At 42.3% G+C, this 14,665-nt stretch overlaps 1 protein-coding gene across 1 annotated transcript in view; it reads left to right on the top strand.

Moving 5' to 3' along the window:
• Positions 1-14,665, top strand: part of slc6a5 (solute carrier family 6 member 5) — a 58,972-nt gene that overhangs the window by 24,435 nt on the left and 19,872 nt on the right. Inside the window, exons 5-8 of the mRNA XM_068046919.1 lie at positions 7-139; positions 254-388; positions 11,004-11,107; positions 11,231-11,355. Of these exons, the coding sequence (XP_067903020.1) occupies positions 7-139; positions 254-388; positions 11,004-11,107; positions 11,231-11,355 (497 nt within the window). The remainder of the gene's footprint in view (positions 1-6; positions 140-253; positions 389-11,003; positions 11,108-11,230; positions 11,356-14,665) is intronic.

Genomic DNA, 14,665 nt, shown 5'->3' with positions numbered 1-14,665 from the left:
TCACAGGTACTTTGTGTTAAAAATTTCTGCTGGGATCGAACATCCTGGGGAAATAAGGTGGGAGTTAGCAATGACCCTGTTATTGGCCTGGATAATCGTTTATTTATCCCTAGCAAAAGGAATAAAATCATCAGGAAAGGTGGGTATCATCATTCTTTCATTTAACACTTTACTGTTCTTTAATTTTACAGCATTGATAGCCACCTTTTTTGTCAAGAAATGAGTGAATGCAGTTTTCCCCTTTTATATGCAGGTTGTCTACTTCACAGCCACTTTCCCCTATGTTGTCCTTGTTATCCTCCTGATCCGAGGGATCACTCTGCCAGGTGCTGGAGATGGAATCTGGTACTTCATTACGCCCAATTGGGAAAAGCTTAAAGATGCAAAGGTGAGCAAATTAATCAAGGCTACAAAATAGCTATGGTCAATTGTATAGAGTATGGGAGGTAGGAATGCATGGTTTCACGAATGTTTAACTCTGAACAAATGAATTCAGGTGAGCAAACCCTCAGGTGAGCATTCCCGTGCTCCTCAGTCCCTTCACACACATTTTTCTTTGGAGTGTTGTTGATCTTGCTGTAGGAAGACGTTTTTTTGTTTAAAATGCATCAACTATATAACTCATCAGAAATGAGACAGCTGTAAAGTAGCCTTTAAGTGGAGTTCAGATACAAATAATTCTGGAGTAAATAGGTGAAGATAATGAGAAAGAAGAAATGCAGAAGAATCATCAGTTAAAAGAAAGTGACCTGAATAATACATTAGAATGAGTCTCTTAAGTTTTTAGTACAATTTGTAGTACTATTACAATCATCACATGACAGGCCTAAACACATAGTGGGTAATACTTCATTAACTCATGGCGAATGGTGGTGCTTCTGTGGAATGGACAGAATTTCTCTCTTCACCCCATTGTTTTTAACTCCCCACCCTGTCAACCTCTTCATACCTCACTTCTTTCTGCCACTTGCTTTCAATACTACTCTTGCACACTATGCCCGGTTCACCATTGTGCCTCTGATGCCTCTTTAAGGCCACTGCATTCTTAGAATGCCTTTCCCAGCTAACTGACTCCCCAACCCTGCCATCTTATACACCACCATCTTCTCAAGGGCAATAGGGATGGGCAATAAATGCTGACCTTGCCAGCGATGCCCACATCCCAAGAACAATTAAAAAAAGGCATGAATGTTGCCCCTCCTTAGGAACGAAAAACTCAGGGAATACTGCTCACAGTCAAGTTACGTCTACATCTCTTGTATTTGTTGTCACTATTTCTGTAATATTACTTGTCCCTTTTGTATATGCAATTTTGTAAGATTCACATGGCTACAAGTAATATCCAAAGAAAATGTGGGTTTATTATAACTTAACTAGGACATATATATATATACAAACAGTTACTGCACGAGCCACATCAAAACACATATTACTCTATTAGGCTCCACTCACAACTAACTGGTCATGTGTGAATGGACATCACTTCCTTCGGTGAGCTTCATTTATAGCTTCGTAAGGTGGTCCGCTTTTATGGTCATCCCACAACATTCCCATTTTTTTCCAAAGATAAAAACATATTTACAATATACAATGATGTTGTGGTTCGGACTAACTACACACGATTAAAACAAAACCCTATTTACTAGTGAATAATTTTAACACTTTCTAAAATGTAGAGAAGGTTTGGTTATTCATCCTGATCTTGTTATTGCGAGCCTCTTCACAGAGCTGAGCTCATCTTGATGACTCCTCTGAGACTCTGGTGACTCAGAACTCTGGTTGGCATATTCTTCCTCTGTGTTCGTATGTTCATCTCCACACTTTGTCTTTGAACGTGTCCATAATGCCACAGGGCTGTCACATGTAGTGTTGTCATACATCACTCTGAGTTGACTTAGGTTCCATCTGAGAATCGCACCATTGGGTGTCTGGACCTCGTACGATCTGGTCTGGTTGCATATCCTCGCAACCTCTGCATGATTGAGGACTCTGACCTTCTGTCTTGCTCACAATTGAGCTAATTCTGGCCCTATTTGCCTGTCATACGATGCCTTCATCTTACCTTGTTTAGAAAGCTTAGAAAAATGATGACTGGCAACTTCACCAATCACCTGCAATCCCTCTAGCCTCTGAGTATTTGCTGCAATGAATTGAAGTCTGAGGAGAGACTCCCGGTCATATCACCTCTTCGTGTCAAGACTCCCAGCCTTTGTGTTGTCCTTTACATAAATGGACCCAATACACTTGCCCTGGATACTTCCTACCATCTTCAGTGCATTAATGAATTCATATATTGTGACAATTCGTAGACCTCGGCTTACTGGAAGTCCTGCGACAACTGGTCCAGTTCTGTCTACAATTTAAAACATTTGTGGTAGCCAGTCAGAGCTCCCTTAGCTGCACTGCAAGATTATCATTCCAATGCACTGGTTTGGAGAACCATTGTAGGCAGTCAGCCTTGCTGTGGTGGGTTGTCCCATAGATTCCCATTTCTTTAAGTACACGTCCTTCATTATATGGATGGGCAGAATGCTTGCACTTTCTCCAGTGTCAATTTTTACTCTGAGATTATGCTTGTCATTCTTCTCCGGACATATAATCCCAATCACGGCGAATCATGACATTTTGATCCAAACTATGTGAAATGCTTGCTCGCTGCTCATACGAGTGCACTCTTCATCCATGTCCTCCTGGCTATGTGTCTCATTGCTGACCCGATATACCTACTTGGGCTTTTGTTGTGTGTTGGCACACCTTTTGTTGTATTTGCCATCCTGTCTTGCAGATCTTCTCTCTGCATGTGATCTGCCACCATTCCTGTGCGCAGTATCTGTTCTCAGCCTTCTGCACTGCCTTGTCCAATGTCCTCGCATGCCAAAAGCTTTGCACTGGTCTTGGTACGTTGGACACCTGTGAATTGAGTGACTCACACCACCTTTGCCACAAGGCTTAGCAGACTCTGAGCCTTGGTTACCATACCAATTACTATAGGCGCCCTCAACACTTGTAACTGTCGGCGCTCAGTCATGATGGCTTCAAATTTCATTCCATTATTAAGTACTGCATCTATGGTGTGCCCTTTCTTCTTTTCTAGCAGGTCTTGTTGAAAGGCCTCTATTGGGTTAGACATGATTATTAGCTTTATAACTCGTTCCAACAATTCGATATCTGTGAAGTCACAATATTGAGCTTAGTCTTGGCACCTTGCAACAAATTGGTCAATGGACTCATCTTGCCTTTGCCGGTAGGTCATAAGATCAAACCTATGTACTCAGAAGTTGAGCTTTACGTTCAGGAATGTCCATAGCTTGTTAGGGTCCTTCTGATCCTCAACTGACAATCCTGATGTATTGATCCGTTGCAGGTCCTCGTTGCCCAGTGCGATCTTAATCTTGATAGCTTGTTTCTCTCGTTCGCTCACTTCTTGATTCAGGAAACACAGTTCCATTTGCTATTGAAACCAATTTAAATTCAGATGCTATGTCTGACACCTACCAATTATAACTGGATATCTGACAGCCATTGTCATAGTGATCATGCTTTTTTATATAAATGTAGGACTTCTTACAGATTTTCTTTTTCATAGGCACACTTCTTTTTGTTGGCTTTTTAAGACAGATTTCTTTTTGTAGGCCTGCTCCTTTTAAGAGTGAGAGACTACAGCTTTCATCATTCACATATTGTTACAACTGAGGCGGGTGGAGTGCACTGTTAATTCAGTCTCACTTCTCCACAGGTCACAACATATATTTAAATTTTCCCACTTAGTGAAACAATCAGATACTCTATTTTTCCCCAGAATAAAGCACACCAAACAGGTTTCTTTAATAAACAACAAAATTATCCATTTATTATACCCCAAGTGTTAACCAATAATAAAGTAAACATACACACAAATTGAACTATTAAAGCTCCTTATTTTTATCCTAGCCCTCACACACACTCATATACACAATCGATTAACCAGGAGAGAGAAGGGATTTTTGTTTACAGCTGTTGCAAAGAAATAGAAGGAATAAAAAAAGCTTAGACTGAAAAGGCATGGAAGTTCTTTGTTTGATGAGGTGTCCCAAAGGCAAATAAGCAGCTGTCACTAGGAATCTTCCTAGAACAGTTCTTTCCAAGCGATGTTGATGTACAGTCTGGGTAGGCTTTCAAGAGAAGCAGCTACAGAAGGCTTCACATAGGTCTTAAATCAGGTGTGCAGCAACAAAGGTTTCAATTCTGACACATACGATGCAAAGCTTTTCAAAGATGCAATGGTTCTGCAAACATTCAGGATTTCTTCAAATACAGGAGGCAACAGTACAACTTGTTGCAGGATTTGCATCTCAAGAGCAGGGATTCTTCAAAGAGAGAAATATATCAGCTGTCTGGCTTTTCTTCTGTTCTCCTGGCAGGTCAATAAGCAAACTCCAACTGCTTGTTTGTAGCCAAACCAACTGGCTTTTTTAACTGTTCAAAATGAAACCAACTTTTTTCAGAAGCAAGTCCTATGACCACCATAAATCCTGATTTGTCATTTCCTTTTAAATTGCTCTTCAGGTCAAACAAACCTCTGCTGTGTTTACGTGAAATCAGTTGCTTTCCAGTATGATTAGTTTACTGGTCAACATTCTGTTGATCTTCCTTTTAAGAAAACACCCAAAGTTCAGCCTCTTCTGTTTTTAAAATATAGATTCTCAGGTTTTAACAAAAAATGGAAACACTCGTAATGATATCTTGGGTTTTTTTTAAAACCCAGAGATCAGCTCTTTGTTTGCACAGCTGTTCAACTTTTTTCAAACTCTGAGAGCTTTTTTCTTAAACTAAGAGCTTTTTTTTGAGAGAGTTGCGGCTTGCAGTACCGGCAGCTACCACAGATAGCCTTTTACTTTGTGCTGGACATCCAGTGGCGCTGTCGAGTTCTTTCTACTCATTTTGGCTTAGGCCCTGCCCACGAAGCAAAAGAAAACTGGGAAAGCTAAAACAGTAATGGCTTCAGATACTGCTTTTCAAATTTTACACCCGCTGTCAGATTAGGTGAAAGCTCCGACCTCCTGGCAGATTGCCTGCCTTATTCACAGAGTTTCAACATCTCCCAGGGTCCTGTCTGTAGCCTAGCTCACTGCAGTGTTTTGGGGTCTCCTGCTAACTGCTCTCCTGCCAGGTCTTCAGCTACTCCAGGTAGGCAACCTGCTGTACTTTGATTGCTCTTGGTGTGTTCTTCAAAAAAAAAATCAAATGTTGCTACGATGTAATATTTGGATGTCTTCAGAATAAATGGCCAGAATTTTTCATTGGGCGGGAGGCCCCGTCCACCGGCCAAAAAGTCGGTGGCGAGCCCGCCTCAGCCGGGCCTGGGGAGCCAGACCGGGATTCTATGCTCCCAGGTCCCTAATTGGCCTTGACCGGGACCTCCACCTCCTTGAGGCAGGAAGTCCTGCCTAATGGATCTGCCGGCCAATCAGCGGGCCAGCAGTTCTTAATCCGAGCAGCCCACCGGGAGCGGTGGCCACTGCTGGAACTGCACCCAACCATTGCAAGGAAGATGGAGGACAGTCTCAGAATTAAGATAAGTTTTTAGGGCCTCGCCGGGGAGAATCAATCGGGCCCTGGTGAGGCAAGGGAGGTCAGTTAGGGGTGGCGGAGGGAGTGTTGTGCATTAGGGGTGGTTGGAGCTTCAGGGGTGGCCCTCCATGGGACACAGTTTCACCAGGTGGGATTTTCAAGGACTCAGCCACCTGCCAGTCAAGAATAAAATACCCGTGGTGGCAGGCAGAGGCCCTTAATTGGCCACTTAAGGACCATGATTATCCTGGGGCGGGCGGTCCGTTTCTCACTGCTGCCGCCCCGCGTAAAATTTCAGCTGGGGTGGGAGGGGGTCGTGAATAGCCACCCACCATCACCACCAGAGGGCGTAAAATTCCGGCCAATATATCCTAAATGTTGCCACTATGTAATATTACTTGTTCCTTTGGTATGTGAACTATTGTAAGATTCACAGGACTACAAGTAATATCTAAAGAAAACGTAGGTTTTATTATAGCTTAACTAGAACATACATAAACAGTTATTGCATGAGCACACCTACACATGTCTTACTCTGTTGGGCTCCACCCACAACTAACTGGTCATGTGTGACATGACGTCACTTCCTTTGGTGACCTTCACTGACAGCTTCTTAAGGTGGTCTACTCTTACGGTCGACCAACATCAATTTCTAACAAACTGATTCACACCATGAAGAAAGCTGGGGTCACTTTAGCTCCCAATGGAATTCCCTAACTTTTTCTGACAGGTTAAAATGAGGATAAGAGGGAGCATCAATATTCAATACAAAGATGCAATTGTAACTAAAAGGAGAACTTGGTGAGGGATCATTGAATTCAATTGCCTCTGTCCCTATTCTATAACAATGAGAATGTTTTATCATTAATTGCTGTAAATCCGGCAGCTCTTTGCCTGTGTAACATGTTATATATGGTGCATAAACGTGTTTGGAACTGTATGTATGTAGTATACATGCTGTATGTATGTAGTCCTGTGTGACATCATATGTGTGTCACTATATGCTTGCAACTATGTGCCTGTGGATGCATTATTATCTTTGTGCATATGTGCCTAGGTGCCACTATATATGTGCATGGTTTTGTCTGGGCCACTATGCACGTGCAGACCTATGCATGGAACTATACGTGCAGGTGACTGTCGCTATACATGTGCCTGTTTGTGTATTACTATCGAACAAACTGTTTGAATGTGTGCTCCCAGTGTGCAGTATCAACCGTGAGAATTTACATGTCTGGAAAATTATGACTGTGCTCCCCATGAGTTTCAATCCATTAAAATGAATGTAAATTGCAGTAAGTGTACCCACAATTTCCTGATATGTATAACAGCGTGCGAGTCCCTGCTGGCAGTGCACATTCGGAAAGCTAGTCCTTATAAGCTTGTGTGCATGTGTGGCACGAAGAGGTTCTGGTGTAATAACAGATGCCCAACGCACTTTAACCCTGGTGCCCTGTAGGTTTTTTTATTCATTCATGGGATGTGGACGTCGCTGACATGGCTAGCATTTATTGCCCATATCTAATTGCTCTTGAGAAGGTAGTGGTAAGCTGCTTTCTTGAACCACTATAGTCCATGTGAGGAAGGTACTCTCACAGTGATGTTAGGTAGGGAGTTCTGGATTTTGATTCACAATGACGGATGACAGATGACTGCTGATATATTTCCAAGTCAGGATCATATGTGACTGGAGAGGAACTTGGAGGTGGTGGTGTTCCAATGGATTTCTACGCTTGTTCTTCTACGTGGTAGAGGTCACAGGTGTATGGGAGGGGCTGTCGAAGCAGTCTTGGTGAGTTACTGCCGTGCATCTTTTCAATGGTACACACTGCAGCCATGGTGCACCAATGGTAGAGGGAATTAATTTTTAAGGTGGCAGATGGAGTGCTGATTAAGAGGCTGTTTTGTCCTGGATGGTGTCGAGCTTCTTGAGTGTTGTTAGAGCTGCACTCATCCAGGAAAGTGGATAGTATTCCATCACACTCCTGACTTGTGCCTTGTAAATGATGGAAAGGTTTTGGGTTGTCAGGAGGTGAGTCGCTCACTGCAGAATTCCCAGCTTCTGGCCTGCTGTTGTAGCTCCAGTATTTATGTGGCTGGCCCAGTTAGGTTTCTGGTCAATGGTAACACCAGGATGATGATGGTGGGGGATTCAGTGATGATAATGTCATTGAGTGTTAAGGGGAGTTGGTTAAACTCTATCTAGTTTGAGACTGTCATTGCCTGGCACTTCTGAGGCATGAATGTTATCAGGCAAAGCCAGTTTTTGCTGGATGTGGGCATGGACGGCTTCATTATCTGAGAAATTGCAAATGGAACTGAATGAAATTATCTGCCAATATCCCCACTTCTGACCTTATGATGGTGGGTAGACCATAATAGTATCGGGTATGGAGGCCTGATGCCTCCTCCATGTGCTCAGTACACCCGCAGTGCAACTGGCCAGCATTCTGGGAACCTTCACACCCGATATGTGAAATTCTCATTCATATATTTACCACAACTAGATGGAGTGGAGGGTGGGGGAAGGGGTGTGCATCCTCATAATTTGATGAGCAGCACTCAGACATTATGTCTCTGTTTGGAACAGATGTTTCAAAGAAAGTTTGTGAAGGTAGAGGAAAGATGTTGCTCTGTTCGTAAGGGCAGCCTGCTTTGTTGCATCTTCTTCCTCCAATGATCCACTGCATTTCCTTAACTGTGCTTCCCCCTGCATGCTGCAGCCTCTATATCTCACTGGTACTTCCTTATATTTCTTACACTGCTCTGTATTTCCAATCCACACTTTTCCCTTTAGCTTTATCCTGAACTTTCCTCACCCCTTGATGTTGTAACTGGAGGATTCTCAGTGACATTGGGAGGAGAGAATGCATCACAGCAGAGGTGGGACAGACATCAGAGGTTTTGCTTAATGTGATGTTGTTTCACTTTAAAATGAGGTAGACTCCCTTCAGTGACGTTGGCACTGGTGCTCTCCTCTGTGTCTCCCAGCTCAATGTAAAACAACCTGTAAGAAGTTAAACATTCAAGTTGATTTTGTAAAATAAACTACAGCACTCTGAGTAAATTACCACATGGGGGCAGCCTGAAATAGCTTGTGCTTTCACGAACTGCCAAACCCAATAACTTCTGAACATCCACGCACATTTAACTGAAATTTAGCTTTCTTGTTTCATTTCAAACCTAGATAATAGTTTCTGTTCCACAAATCAAATCGTTAAAAGATAAAAGTGAACTCGAACCTTGCTAAAAAAAAGTATTAAGTAATAGAAAAAACACAGAACATTGTATTTTCAAAAGATATTAGAATCTTATATCATCTGTTTCAATTTAGAAGGGATTTCAACTAATCAGTGCTCCATCTGTACCTCACCGACAGCTGAGCAGCAGTAGTTTTTAAATTGGAGGGAATAAAATAAGTATAATATGCTGTTCACTGGAAATATAAAACAGCACTCAGCATCCTTCTAATATTTAATTTTCCAATCGCAGTGTTATGTGATGCCATGAGACAAATACAAAGTAAGAGTGTCTTGGCTGAGGAGATCAGTTGCAGAAAAGAGGTGATTTGTGCAAGAGATGTCTAAACTTGGCTAAGGAACCTCTGTCAATGTCTTATGCCAGCTTCTCTCATATAGTTTATTTGTCCTTTTATTTGCTGTTTGGAGTGCAGTTGTTTGCCATTGACTTGGAATTGTTCTTTTTTAATGGACCATCTCTTTACTTCACATTTTCAGAATGTATTCCGTGCCAATAACAGTGACGAAAGTCAAAGGTTACAGCGGGTAGACAGGACAGTAGAATTGAGGCCACAATCAGATAAGCCATGATCTTATCAAATGGCGGAGCAGGCTCGAGGAGCCAAATGGCCTACTCCTGCTCCAAATTCGAGTGTATGTTCGTATGAAAGTACACAAGGCTCAGGATAAACTCATACCTGATTAAACATTGCAATCCGACAACATCAGACCATTCCTGCTTCGCTCCCATCAAGTGGAATTTTTGATCCAAATTTGTAAACTTTAAATATTTTCTTTTGAAAGAATTTGGGGGTTCTCAGTGACTCATTTCTAATTTATTTTCCCCTTTAGGAGTTGTAATTATCCGCCTCCTAGTTGAATGATGTGTCCCATCTCCCACCTCCAAAGTGCATGTTCAGGGGCAGCATGTCCTGTAGTTTTTCCTTTGACATGTCATCTCTCCCAATGGCCTCATGGAATTCCTCAAAATCTAAACCACTGCTCAATAAATTTGATGATGGCTGTACATTACATCACCTTTTTACAATTGTTCTGATTTTCATTTCATTATGGTTAAATAGACTGTGGTGCAAAAATTTCCAAAAAGGCTAATTTTATGCAGATGTGCTACAAATCCTGCTTCCAGCATAAAATAATGGGGCAATCAGTTGTGTGTTTATCAAGATTAAATGTTATTTAGGCCCCAGTATTGTACACAAAATATTGTACATCCTCGATTTCCTTTGCCCCACCACTGATGGCCGTGCCTTCAAGAATCTAAGCCCAAAGCTCTGCAATTCTTGCCTTAATCCCCCCTAACTCTCCATCTCTCATTCCTCCTGTAAGGCACTCCTCAAAACTGACCTCACGAGTCCAGTTGGGCTGGATTTTGCTTTAGAAATAATGGTGAGGCTAAAAGTGCTCACAGTTATTTATGTGGAAATCAGACAGCAACTCCCAGCATCTGCACATGTGCAATTAAAGGCAAAAATCAGGGAGTTGCTGTCCAAGATTTCCTGCTCCTCCAAAAGCTGCATGATACCGAGAGGCTCACCATTGAAATACATTGAATGGCGTGAAGTTGCTGTACGTACCTGATATATACAAAGTATACTTGCTAGAAAAAGTTAGGGCTTGTCCATTCCAGTGTAAGTAAACTTTTAACAGCATGGTAAGTCTTAATTATTGCCAAACAACCTTTTTAGCATTAAAAATTAACTATTACAATTGTGAAGTCTCATTTCTTCAGATTTAAAAAAAAATGTAATTGTTTATTACCTTTTCCCTGTCTCTTTTATCTGAATCGAATCTTTCCTTCCCTCTCTTTATTTTACTTTCTGTACTTGATTTTACATTGAAGTCAGTATTCCAACTGGCACTTCCTGGTCACTCCAGGCTGCTCATTACAATTCTTCAATCTGATTGGTTGAGGAGATACATAGCTGCTTGCCCAGTTCACATTGGTCCCACGTGCTCTATAGATGATGTTACACTTTTTTGGATAGTTGGTTGACAGGAACTTGCAGTGCAAAAAACCATTCGTTTGTCGCTGATCGCAGAATCAGGCCCAATATTTCTTTATGTGGCTCAGTGTTAAATTGTCTGATAACACTCCTTCGGACATTTTACTACGCGATATAAATCCAAGTTTTTGTTAGAATAGAAGCTTATTTAAAAAAAAAATCATTGTTCTGTCTCTATCTGCTTCAATAGGTGTGGAAGGATGCTGCGACTCAGATTTTCTTTTCACTCTCTGCTGCCTGGGGAGGACTGATAACACTCTCCTCATACAACAAGTTCCACAATAACATTTACAGGTATGCAGGAGGAATCCATCTCCTATCTCCTTGCTCGGCGGGTTACAGTTTGTAGTAGTAATGCTATTCTGCCTGTGGGTGATGCCCTTCTTGTGACTGCTGTTTCCCTCTGCCTTCCTCCAGGGATACTCTGTTAGTGACATGTACTAACAGCGCCACAAGCGTCTTTGCAGGTTTTGTCATCTTCTCCGTCATTGGTTTCATGGCCAAGGAACTTAAAGTACCAATCACTGAGGTTGCAGATGAAGGTAATTTAAAAATTCAATGTTGCAAGTACTTAAAAAAAATTTTTTTTGTGTGCTATTCTTTTCCAGTTCTCAAAGGCTATCATATATCCCCCTGCAGGTGTATCGGTTCAACATGTATCAATCCCCCGCCCACCCACCCCCCAGTATTGAAATGACCATTCACTTGTGGTCACTGTGACAGAAAGTGCCAGCAGCTATGGCATCGAGAGGGGTACCATGGCTTAGTCCAATCCCATCCTCACCCGACATCCAACACACACATGCAGACGACAAGCAGCAGGTTATAGTGGCTTTTGTTACTGGACTAGTAATCCAGCAGTGTGGACTTATTATCTAGAACCACAAATTCAAATTCCACTATGGCAGCGAGGGAATTTCAGTTCAGTTAGTTAAATAAATCTGGAATAAAGAGCTGGTATCAGTAATGGTGACCTTTAAGGGGTTAAACATTTGTTTTACTTTTTTAAATAAAATACAGCACTCTGGTTAAATAGCATATGGGTGCAGCCTGAAACAGTCTCTGCTTTCACTCTCTGCCAATCCTGATAACTTCTGAACCTTCAGTCACATTTAAACGAAATTCTGATTTTTTGTCTCACGTGCCTGTGAGTGAGGCAGGTAAGGGGATCAAGAAAGCAGAAGTGGAGGAGCCTCAGCCCTTGCAATTGTCCAACAGGTTTGAGATTCATAGAATCATAGAGTAGAACCATAGAAAGTTTATGGCACAGAAAAAGGCCACTTTGTCCATCGTGTCTGTGCTGGCCGAAAAACGATCCATCCATTCTAATCCCACCATAAATCCAGCATTTGGTCCGTAGCCCTGCAGATTCCGACACTTGAGGTGCATATCCAGACTCCTTTTGAATGAGTTGAGGGTTTCTGCCACAACTATCCTTTCAGGAAATGAGTTCCAGACCCCACCACCCTAAAAAATGTTTCCTCATCTCCCCTCTAATTTTTCTACCAATCACTTTAAATCTATGCCCCCAAGTCACTGACCGCTCTACTAAGGTGAATAGGCCCTTCACCTCCACTCTATCCAGGTCCCTCAACATTTTGTACATTTCAATCAGATCTCCCCTCAGCCTTCTCTGTTCCAAGGAGAACAACCCCAGCCTATCCAATCTTTCCTCATAGCTGCATTTTTCCAGTCCTGGCAACATCCTCGTAAATCTCCTCTGTACCCTCTGTAATGCAATTACATCCTTTCTGTAATGAGGTGACCAGAACTGCACACAGTACTCAAGCTGTGGCCTAACCAATGAGTTATACAGTTCCAGCATAAGCTCCCTGCTCTTATATTCTACACCTCAGCTAATAAAGGAAAGGATTTCATATGCCTTCTTAACCACCTTATCGACCTGTCCTGCTACCTTCAGGGATCTGTGGACATTCACTCCAAAGTCCCTCACTTCCTCTGCACTCCTCAGTATTTTCCCACTAATCATGTATTCCTTTGCCTTGTTTGACCTCCCCAAATGCATCACCTCACACTTCTCCGGGTTAAATTTCATTTGCCACCTTTCTGCCCATCTGACCAGACCGCTCTACTAAGGTGAATAGGCCCTTCACCTCCACTCTATCCAGGTCCTTCCTGCAGTCTACAGCTATCTCCTCGCTATCTACCAAATGGCCAATCTTAGTGCCATCTGCAAACTTCTTGATCATGTCCAAATCATTAATATATACCATAAAAAGCATAGGACCCAGTACTGAGCCCTGCAGAATGCCACTGGAAACAGCCCTCCAGTCGCAAAAACACCCATCAACTATTACCCTTTGTTTCCTGCAACTGAGCCAATTTTGTATCCACCTTGCTGCATTTCCCTGGATCCCATGGGCTTTTTTTTTAACCAGTCTGCCATGTGGGGCATTGTCAAAACCCTTGCTAAAATCCATGTAGACCACATCAATTGCACTACCCTCATCTATCTTCCTTGTTAATTCTTCAAAAAATTCAATCAAGTTGGTCAAACAGGATCTTCCCTCAATAAATCCATGCTGACTGTCCTTGATTAACCTGTGCCTTTCTAAGTGACAGTTATCCTGTCTCTCAGAATAGATTTCAATAATTGGCACGCTACTGAGGTTAGACTGATTAGCCTGTAATTATTCGGTCTATCCCTTGCTCCCTTTTTAAACAGAGGTACAAAGTTAGCTGTTCTCCAGTCCTCCGGAACCATACCTTTTTCCAGTGAGGACTGGAAAATGATGGTCAGACCTTCCGTTATTTCTTCTCTTGCTTCTTTTAACAGCCTGGGGTACATTACATCTGGCCCTACTGATTTATCAACTTTCAAGGATGCTAGTCCCATTAATACTTCGTCTCTCCCTTTGTTTATCATATCCAATACTTCACATCCCTCTTCCTTAGCTACAAATCTGCAACGTTCCCCCTCTTTTATGAAGACAGACACAAAGTATTTTTTCAACTTGTATGGATGAGAACAAGGGCTGCAGGGTGGATGAGCAAACGGACCATGGCACCATGGTGCAGGAAGCCATTCAAGCCATGTGTGTAAATAGGAATGCTGTGGTAGTAGGGGATAGTATAGTCAGTGGGATTGACACAGTTCACTGCAGCCAAGAGCTCAAGTCTAGAAGGCTGTATTGCCAGGGTTCGGGCCATCTACTCAGGGGTGGAGAGGAACTTACAGTGGGAGGGAGAGGATCCAGTCGTCATGATCCATGTAGGTACCAATGATATAGGCAGGACAAGGAAAAAGGTTCTAAAGAGTCAGTATGAGGAGCTAGGCACCGAATTAAGAAGCAGAAGTTCAAAGGTAATAATCTATGAATTATTACCTGAACCACGTGCATATTGGAGTAGGGCAAATAAGAATAGAGAAATGAATGCATGACTCAAAGACTGGTGTGGTAGAAGTGGGTTCCAGTTTCTGGGGCATTGGCACCAGTACTGGGAAAAGTGGGGGCTGTACCATTGGGATGATCAACACCTGAACCGTGCTGGGACCAGTGTTCTAGTGAGCCACATAACTAGGGAAGTAGAGAGGGTTTTCAACTAAATAGTGGGGGCAAGGGATCAAACCTGGAAAGATGTGGTAAATCAAAGAATAGAAACAAGGCAAGAGAGAAAGGTATTAATATGGGAAAAGATAAACAGACCGTGACAGAAAGGACAGAGAGTACAAATCTAAGAGTAAATCAGCAGATAAGGCTAGAGGTTACAAAAATAATAAAAGGACAAAACTAAAGGCTCTGTATCTGAATGCATGTAGCATTCAAAACAAAACAGATGAACTGATAGTGCAAATAGAAATAAATAAGTATGATCTGATCGCCAGTACAG

The sequence above is a fragment of the Heterodontus francisci genome, chromosome 14, assembly GCF_036365525.1.
Source record: "Heterodontus francisci isolate sHetFra1 chromosome 14, sHetFra1.hap1, whole genome shotgun sequence".
Lineage (NCBI taxonomy): Eukaryota > Metazoa > Chordata > Chondrichthyes > Heterodontiformes > Heterodontidae > Heterodontus > Heterodontus francisci.
The sequence above is the reverse complement of the archived record's forward strand: the minus strand, read 5'-3'. Positions and strand labels throughout refer to the sequence as shown.